Source organism: Dunckerocampus dactyliophorus, chromosome 2 (genome assembly GCF_027744805.1).
Source record: "Dunckerocampus dactyliophorus isolate RoL2022-P2 chromosome 2, RoL_Ddac_1.1, whole genome shotgun sequence".
In the NCBI taxonomy this organism is placed as follows: domain Eukaryota; kingdom Metazoa; phylum Chordata; class Actinopteri; order Syngnathiformes; family Syngnathidae; genus Dunckerocampus; species Dunckerocampus dactyliophorus.
This window is the reverse complement of record NC_072820.1, coordinates 12,299,740-12,309,158: the sequence shown is the minus strand read 5'-3', so window position 1 is coordinate 12,309,158 and position 9,419 is coordinate 12,299,740. Positions and strand designations below refer to the sequence as shown.

Below are 9,419 nucleotides of genomic sequence, written 5' to 3'. Positions count from 1 at the left end.
TCTATAAATATGAAAACAGTTCAAAAGACTCAGCTAAGAACGCACGTAATGCGAAACACTTATTCTACCTATAAAGCCTTCTGAAAAAAACTCCAAAAAGCGCCACCAACGCTCCGTGTACATATCATGTGACGTGCATGATAAGCAAGCTACAGTGACATTGTTACTGTTATTGTTATTATTCTTATTATTATTAACATTAACGGCGATTGAACTGTGGATAATCAGCAACATTTTTAAAACGTGCAGTTTTCCGAGAAGGGTTTTAATAAAATTACAACTTTTTTGCGTTATTGAAGCTATGTCTTCATTCTTGTAAAAATTTCAACTTTTTCTTAATCATATTGGGACTTAATTATCGTAAAATTACAACTTTGTTTTCATAAAATGACAGCATTTTATGTTGTAACATGACAACTTAACTTTCATAAAATAATGACTTTTTCTTGTAATATTACAACTTTATTTTCATAAAATAATATGAATAATAAATAATAAAATGTATACCGTCTTGTAAGTTTAGGAAATAAAATGTCTTTATAATATTGAGACTATTCTCATAAAGTTGCAACTCATTCTCATAAAATTACAACGTTACTGTATTCTCATGATATGAGAAAATGCAATAGTTGATAGTTGATACATACGGACGTTAGTTATAGTTATAGAAGAATATCGCTATTTTTCACAAACTGTTAGGACTTTATTGTCTTATATGGACAACATTATCATCATAACGTTTTGGTAATATCGCAACTTTCTTCTTTTTAAAATAAAGCCTAATTTTTCTCATCATTTTTTGACTAATTCTGATAAAATTTGGGCTTTTTTAAATGGAATTGTATTGCTTTATTCTTGTGTAATTCTGACTTAACACTAATATGATTTACCATTAAAAATGTAATTTAATATTACACCCGTATTCTTATAATATTGCAACTCAGTTCTCAAAAATGCTGACTTTGACTTAATTCATGAGGTATTCTCATAATGCTATGAATATATTCTCGTAGTGGTTCTGATCCATTACCGGTTGAAAATGCTATCAAGTTGTCATCACAAATTGTTTGACGTCAGTTTAATTGTTTCCATTTAAGTCACATGTCCACTGAGACAAACACAGAAGAGGAGCAGCTGTGACGCAATATGTCAGTCCGCTTCCGGCCCTGTGTGTTACTGCGAAAAGTGTAATTGTGCGTGGCCTCAGACACACACACACATCGACAATAAGATCGATAGTGTGTGTGTATCAGGATCAATAATGTCCCTGATGGAATGCGGTCAGGTACATTAATGATGTTTATCTAATGCTGCTGTTTCAGTGAACTTTTTACTTGATAATAAAAAAAATGGTGCATTCCATCATCTCGGCTTGTTCTCCGTGAACCAGGAAGTAGGCTATGTTTCAATCTGACCACTTCAATATTAATAAACGCAATATTTTCGGATTTTGAGCATAGAAAACCTATCTATCACTTTCAAAATATGGGTTTTAACATTATTAGAGCCCCGTACACATGAAATAGCACCCCAAAAGTCACGTTTACACTCCTTTTATTATTTGTTTACATCACATTGCGCAGGCTCAGAGATCACTGCAGGGACTTAACAGACGGCCGCGCTAGCATAGCAAGCTAGCAGGCTAACTAGTTAGCTTCTGTGGTGTACTTATTTAAAACTTAAGAAAGTGTTTCTAACGGAGTGGGGAAGAAGGCCAAAGTAGCCAAAAGCTTACCACTTCCACAGAGAATGAGAGGAGGACCTATTTTTCATTCAATCTCAGCCATTTTGTCGGCACAGCTCTGCTAGCTCTGTAGCCAGTCTCCATGCAGTGTGAAAGGTAATGTAATCTAACGTCATGTCTCGTAACATTACTGATGCCAAGTGACCAGAATATTACATATAACATGTCTTTCAATATTTTTTTTAATTTTATATAAAATCTTAATAATAGGTTATAGTCAACCACAAAACAGCGATCATTTATTTATTAATTATTTTTTGAAAAAACGCGATATAGTGATGGAGCAAAGTTGAATTGTATTGCCCTCACCCTGGTATCAAAAATGGTACAGTCCTGTTGTCTTGGCTCATCCTCCATGAACCAGGAAGTAGCCTGCTAGCTAATAAACTAAGTAAATTTGGAGACAAACACAAACATCATTCCTTTTTTTCTTGTTTTTAGTTTTCTTCAAAGAATGTAACGTCTGTTGTTGGAATTTGAGTCACGTTGGAACCGCTGTGCCCCGCTCCCCTCAAAAAATGGTATACGGTAGTCCTGTTGTCATGGGTCATCTTCACTGAACTCTATAACTGGAATGGCCCCGATCGCTTGCTGCACATTGGAGGCTTGAAGCCACCGGAAGTATAGAAGTCGCATGTTGTTTCACCCAAAACAAGAAAGCCTCAGAACTAAGACGAGTTGGAGATGCCGTCTTGTGCTGCTATTAATTGCAGCACAATATTTGACTTTCCTGATCATCTTCTAAAGGTATGCGTTGCATTTAACTTTGATACTACGTAGATCCTTTTCATAACAAATACCTTGTGAACACTGAAATTTAGTTGTTACGCATTGTATTTTCACACAATAGAGGTAGGAAAAAAAACTTAAACTGGAGGGAAATTTTGAGATTTGGGTCTAGTAAATTTATTCTGTTTCAACTGAATTTTTGTTAATTCGTGTTAATTTTTATACCGAAATATAATAAATGTAGTGAATGAAGATACATGTATGTGTATGCGTGTGTGCTTTTTTTGGGTGAAGCAAGATGGCCGACCAATGGCTTCATGCGGTCAGCAGGGACGCCCCTTTCAGTAGTATAGAGTTCAGTGGTCATCTTCCATGAGCCAGGAAGTAGCCTGTTAGTTAACAAATTAAACACAAAGGCATGTAGCTTGTTTTTGGTGCTTGAGTTGCGGTGGAACGGCTGTCCCCCACCCAAAAAATAAAACATGGTATAGTCCTGATGTCTTGGCTCATATTCCATAAAGCAGGAAGTAGCCTGCTAGCTAATAAATTAACAAACACAAAACATTTTTTGGAGATGGGTGGGTGTGAGGAATGTAGATTCTGTTTTTAGTGTTTGAGTCACGTTGGAACCACTGTGCCCCACTCCCAAAAAAAAATGGTATACGGTAGTCCTGCTGTCATTGCTCATCTTCCATGAACCAGGAAGTAGCCTGTTAGCTAACAAATTAAACACAAAACATTTTATGGGTTTGTTTTTTCAAGGCATGTAGCTTGTTTTTGGTGCTCGAGTCGCGATGGAACCGCTGTACCCCGCCCCAAAATAAAAAATGGCATAGTCCTGATGTCTTGGCTCATCTTGAATGGACCAGGAAGTAGCCTGCTAGCCAATAAAAGGACCAACTGTTACTGTGCAAACCGTTCCGGAAACACAGTCGGCTCTACGCATGTGCAGAACGCGTCTACATCCGGTCAGTCTATTTTTTGGCAGGCACGTTAGTCATGTGTAATGTACGCCATCCGTCGATCTATAGCAACATAGCATTTGCTGGGAAGATATGTTATTTGATGTGTTATTTTAAGATATGCTATTTCTCTGTTTAGAAAAAAAACTCCAGCTGAATCCTTTACATTAATCCATCACTGCACTCTGCTTTTGGCTGTTTACAATCAAATATAAGTGCATTTTATGTGTTTTATTCTGTTTATTTACATTTGTTTTACTTTACTTAACCGGATATGCCGTTTACATCTGCGCTACATGCATTGTGTAACTTTTTACGTAGCCCCGTCTTGGTGGAGGTCGTAAGACGACAGAAATATCCGCATGCCAACACACTCTTTTGATAATAATCACTAATAAAACAACCCCCCAATATATTACATATACGAAGCTACCACACCACGTGACGTCGCAGAAGCGCTGCCAAAAATATTTGTGACGTAGGTCTCGCGCATGCGTACAATCAATTGCGTTTCCAGGTTGGATTGCGCAGTGACACAAACCAACAAAACTGTGGCTCAAAACTAAAAATCAAAGGCCTTTTTTTGCAAGCATCCAAATACGTCATGTGGTTTCAAAAAAAGAAAAGCCAACAGAATCACATTTCCATCTTCTTTCACCATTTATTAGTTCACCAAATACAGTGAAAATGGCATCATAATATACAATGACTCATTCTTAGAATGTCATGACATTTTTGTTGCTTTTTTTTTTGTTTTTTGCTTCATAAAACAATGTTCTGTTATTGAAAATATTAAGGTTTCATGCACAACAAACCATATCCAGTTTCTTTAAAATGATGGTACAAAATAAACCAACTTAATAAAAAAAAAACAAAAAAACAAACCGTAATGTTCAAAATCGGTCAAATAACGACGTGTTATTTGAGGATACTCGTAAACAGTGCGATGTACTCTAAAACTGCCATTTTCTAACAAATTCATCAACGAAGCTCAAGTCACAGTATACGATTTCTTACTAATAGTTGAACATTGATGTGTGCAAAAAACCCAGACACATTCAGTTAGTCTTTAAAAAACCTCCAAGCTCTGATAATCGAACGAGAGCAGTCGAGAAAATGCGCCTGGCCTCGTTCCGTCGTGTCCTCTCTGAAGTAGAAACTTTTTTTGTTGATGAATTGTAAGACCATAGACTAGCATATCATTTAAATAACAAATATTTAGATATAAAAATACAAATATGACTCTTTTTTTTTGTTAAAAACAAGCGTGCCTGGGTAAGAGTGGTGGCACCTATATTGGCACCGGAGTGACAATTCATGCATGACGTAAAACACGAATAATCCAATGTATAGAAAGAATCAAATTTGGATTGTTAGTTTAGATGTTTTCTTTAAGCTCCACAAATTGGTCAATAATTTGAAATGCAAATAATAAAAAAAGATATGTGCAGGTTTACATGAGCTACATGAAGGAACCAACCTGCAACTTTAACCACGGATGGCCAAAGCTAGAAAGACAATGCAGCCTAATGCTCTTAATAACGGGCCAAAACAAGTAGGGTTCCACTACAGAAAATATCAACATTGCACTGTCCTCGGATATATATATATATTTATATATATATATATATATATATATATATATATATACACGTATATATATATATATGTATATATGTATATATATATACACGTATATATATATATATGTATATATGTATATATGTATATATATATATATATATATATATATATATATATATATATATATATATATATATATATATATATATATGTTTTTACATACAATCTGGTCTCCTTTAGTTAGTAGACTTGACTTGGTCTGTTTGGAGGGGGGTTGGGATCACAAAGCAGTAGAGCAGCAACAGGAATGCATTGGACCGGTGCTGAAAGGATAGCTCCCCTGAATGCACCATCTAAAAAGGAAGGGGGAGGTGGGGCGGTTTTGCAAGCTGAGCCTACTGTACAACATCGAGCGCCATCCTCCCTCCGCTTGTTTTTGCTTGCGTACAGCGCATTTGGAGCAAGGAGAAAGGAGTTAATGACAAGTTCATCCATCACCATGAATAGAAAGTCAGTACAGGTTGACACCCGAGAGCCGCCGGTCTCGTCATCTCGCAGGGTTTCTTCTTCCTCTTTAAAAGAAAAAAAAAATCACGACTTGCTTGGAGGATTGCCAACAATATCCCGTGACCAGCCTCTCCACTCCTCCTTCTCCATCATCTTTCATGCCATCCTCACTCCCTGTGCGGTCACCTCCTGCAATCCTCCCAACATGCACAGCCGACTAGTGCTTCAAATCGGTGATCAAAATGAAAAGAGTCTGCAAGGCATCGCTTGTGGTCTTAGACGCCGGGTGACGACTTGTCCGTCATGCCCTTCAGAACCTCGTCTATTCGGTCGTCCTCGATCACCACTGTGGGGAGGAAGAGGAGGGGGTTTACTGAGGCCTTCTCGTGCATTTGTGGCGCATTTCAAGCAAAAACAAAGTGTGTGTGTGTGTGTGGGGGGGGGGGGGGGGGGGGGGGGGGTTGAGGATTAAACAAACACAACTGCGTGCTACACACAACACATTCATCGCCGGGGTGTGTCCTCGCGCGAGCGTGACTCGTGCTTGCATGTAAACAGAGTGAAAAACATATTTGCACAGTCTCTGAATGCATCACAAGGTCGCAACATGCACTAATAGGTCTAAATAACACGCATGTAACAAGTGGTTACATTTAGAACCTGATTGGTTCCTGCATGTATCATGGGTCATTAAATAACATGCATGTACTAAAGGATCAAATAACAGCATTAAAGCATATTCAAATGATCCCTCAATCTGTCACATGGCTGCAACATACATGAATAATCTCGCATGTTATTTATGTATGAAGGAGATATATTTGAATCACTTGGCTGGTCCTTGAATGCATCACAGGGTTGCACGGTTACATGTTTGTATCAAACGGTAACATTTAAATTACACTCGGTGGGTCCGAAAATGCATCACAGAGGAGCACGATGCATTTATGATGGTAAATAACATGTATGTATCAAGCACCAACTTTAAAGCCATGTTCAATTAGTACTTGTATGCATCACGAGGTTGTGCCATACATGACTCGTCGTAAATAACGTGTATTTATCAAACAGTAACAGTTGAATCAGGGTGGCCATATACATGCATAGTCGGAAATAACATGGCTGAACAAGTCATGTTGCAATCATATTCGATTGGTCGCTGAATGCATGCAGTAAAATGCATGTCACACTAACAGGCACTTAAAATCCACCACATCGGCCCCCTGAATGCATCAGGAGTGGGGACCGTGCATGTAAAACGCTTCATTGAATTAAACATTGTTTTAAAATATTCGCCTGGCACCTGAACGCACCATAGGGTCTCATCATGCATTGGAAAGCGTGGAAAATGTTTGTAAAACTATTATTACAACTTAACGACTGTTTACCTCGCTTGGCTCTGCCGATCTGACCGAGCTTCGGGGGTCTTTTAGCCTGCGAGCCGGCAAAAAAGGCGCTTGTGTCCTGCAGTCCGCAGCTAAAGGACATCTGGCTGACCTCGCTGTCCGTCCCATAGCCGCTCATTTTCCCCTCGTTGTATGGCAATACTTCGGACATGCTGGCAGCTACCAAATGGTGTCTCTACGAGAATTCGAATCGTCCTTTTTTGGCTTAGATCCCGCTGGGGTCTTGTTCTGGTTTTGGTCTTGGGGTCCGATTTGCGGTATTTGGATGCCAGCTGTGGGTGGTCCCTGTGTGCGGCTGCAGGGACTTGGACTTTGTGTGTGTGCTCGCCTGCGTGGCTGGTTGATGTCTGGTGAGAGAGGAGGAAGATCCCGGGATCATAAAGGAAACCCAGGCGGAACGGTGAAGTCATCCATCCGGGTTTGAGGCGCGCGCGCGCGTGTGTGTGTGTGTTTATTGTGGTGACTCTGTGCGGTGGAGGTACAACAGTGCCATCAATAGGCGAGATATGGAACTGCAGAAGAGGAAAGCCGTTGGAGGAGTTTTTTGTGTATGAAAACGAACCAATTTAACACAGTATTTTAGTATAAATGCTGAGAGTATAATAATGTCCTAGAAATTTAATTAGAAAATGTAAATGGACTTGCTAATGATACCTGTTGCTAATGTTAGAGATGACAAGTATTAAACAATAGAAGAACCATTGCTTAAACTTTGTACAGACAGGTTGCTTGACAACCTTAACTGCTTGTTGCAGCTTGCTTCACTTAGAAGACACACAGACACACACACAGACACACACACACACCCTCGACCAACCATCACCAAATAGCGGACCTCGGTCCGGATACGGTCCAAGTGATGGCCCTTTACAGTCAGGTTTGGTGGAGGAATATCATGGCTTGCGGTTCCATCCAGTATGGGGGTGAGCAAGAGATCTGAAGCGTGGATGGTAACATCAGCAGCCTGAAGTATCAAAAAATACATGCTGTTCATTACCTTCCAAATCACAAGAGAAGACAAACTATTCAGCCTCCACATCAAAGTTCCCGATAGTGAAGAAAGTCAAGACACCAGGATTGGCCAAGCCAGTCACCAGACATGAACATTATTGAGTGTGTTTGGGGTTAGATGAAGGAGGAGACTTGGAAGACGAAGCCAAAGAATCTTCATGAAGTCTGGGAGTCGTGCTAGACTGCGTTGTTTGCCATTTCAGATGATTTTATCACTTATTGTAGTTAGAGTTATTGCTGAGACATACAGTATGGATATGGAGTCCTCCATGCTCATGGGAGTCATACACAATATTAATTCTTCCTACCAAGGCGCCCTGACTTTATGTTCTGATCTTTTTGTAGCATGTTTGTGCTTTGCAAAGGAAAATATAATTTTTACCGTACATTATTTTGGTATGCAACCAGACTTTTTTCCAAGTACAATCTGACCTTTCTGTCCTAATTAAATGATAAAAATATTATATTTTGCTCTAATAAGCATAATCTAGAGGATTTTGCCTTTCATTTCTGAATCCAAACAAGCAACTTGAACGTAAACAGCATGGGAGTACCGCAAGGGTCTGTTCTTGGCCCTTTGGTGTTCACAATATACATTAACGACCTACGAAGCTGCTGTCCGGATGTCAACTGTGAGATGTATGCTGATGACACAGTCATCCATGTGTCCTCTAAAACACCCAGCCTGGCAGGTGAGCATCTGACGCAGGCTTTATTGAACATCTCTGAATGGCTCCAATTATCTCATCTAACTCTTCATGGTAAAAAAACACTGTATCCGTGTGCTTTTCCATACATAATAGGCCCATACATGATGTATTGGAGGTAAGAATTAAGAATGAAATTATTGAGGAAGTGGATGAGGTTAAGTCCCTAGTTATCATCCTAGACAAGAATTTAAAGTTTGATAGTCAGGTTAAGTATATCTGCAAAAAGGTTCAACCAAATCTCAATTTCTTTCGTTTTATTAGAAGGAACCTTTCACATCAAGCTGCAAAACTGTACATGCATGCAATGATCCTTTCTCATCTGTCATTTTGCATTACGTCATGGTCACAAGCTTCCCAACCACATTAAAACCTATCATCTCAATATGTAAGCAGGCAATAGAAATCATGGACGGAAAAAACAATGACATGGCGCCACTGCCGTATTTTAAGAATACGTAACCTTTTTACTTTTGGAAATTTCATGAATTTTAGTACTCTTAAACTGTGTTTTAAATGTCTAAATAATCACGTGTCACCATTGTTTTCTAAACTGGCCACTAGGCGTCAGAGCTCTCTCAGAGCGACTACACGAGCCTCCATCAGTGGTGATTGACTTGTCCCAAGATGCAAGACTTCATTTTGATAGTCTACTCTCTCTGTAAAGGGGGCACAGCTTTGGAACTCTCTACCAACTTATTTGAAATTGGAGACCAACAGTGATGGTTTTAACAAAAGACTTAAACAATGGCTAAAATCCAAACAATAG

The 9,419-nt window shown here is 39.0% G+C and overlaps 1 protein-coding gene across 1 annotated transcript; it reads right to left on the bottom strand.

The window, feature by feature from the left end:
* Positions 1–5,215: 5,215 nt before the first annotated feature.
* Positions 5,216–7,343, bottom strand: camk2n1a (calcium/calmodulin-dependent protein kinase II inhibitor 1a). Its single transcript, XM_054767692.1, has 2 exons — positions 6,915–7,343; positions 5,216–5,872 (listed from the first exon to the last, which is right to left on the bottom strand). The coding sequence occupies exons 1-2, from the start codon at positions 7,081–7,083 to the stop codon at positions 5,802–5,804; spliced, it is 240 nt and encodes a 79-aa protein (XP_054623667.1). The 5' UTR covers positions 7,084–7,343; the 3' UTR covers positions 5,216–5,801.
* Between the last annotated feature and the right edge of the window lie 2,076 nt (positions 7,344–9,419).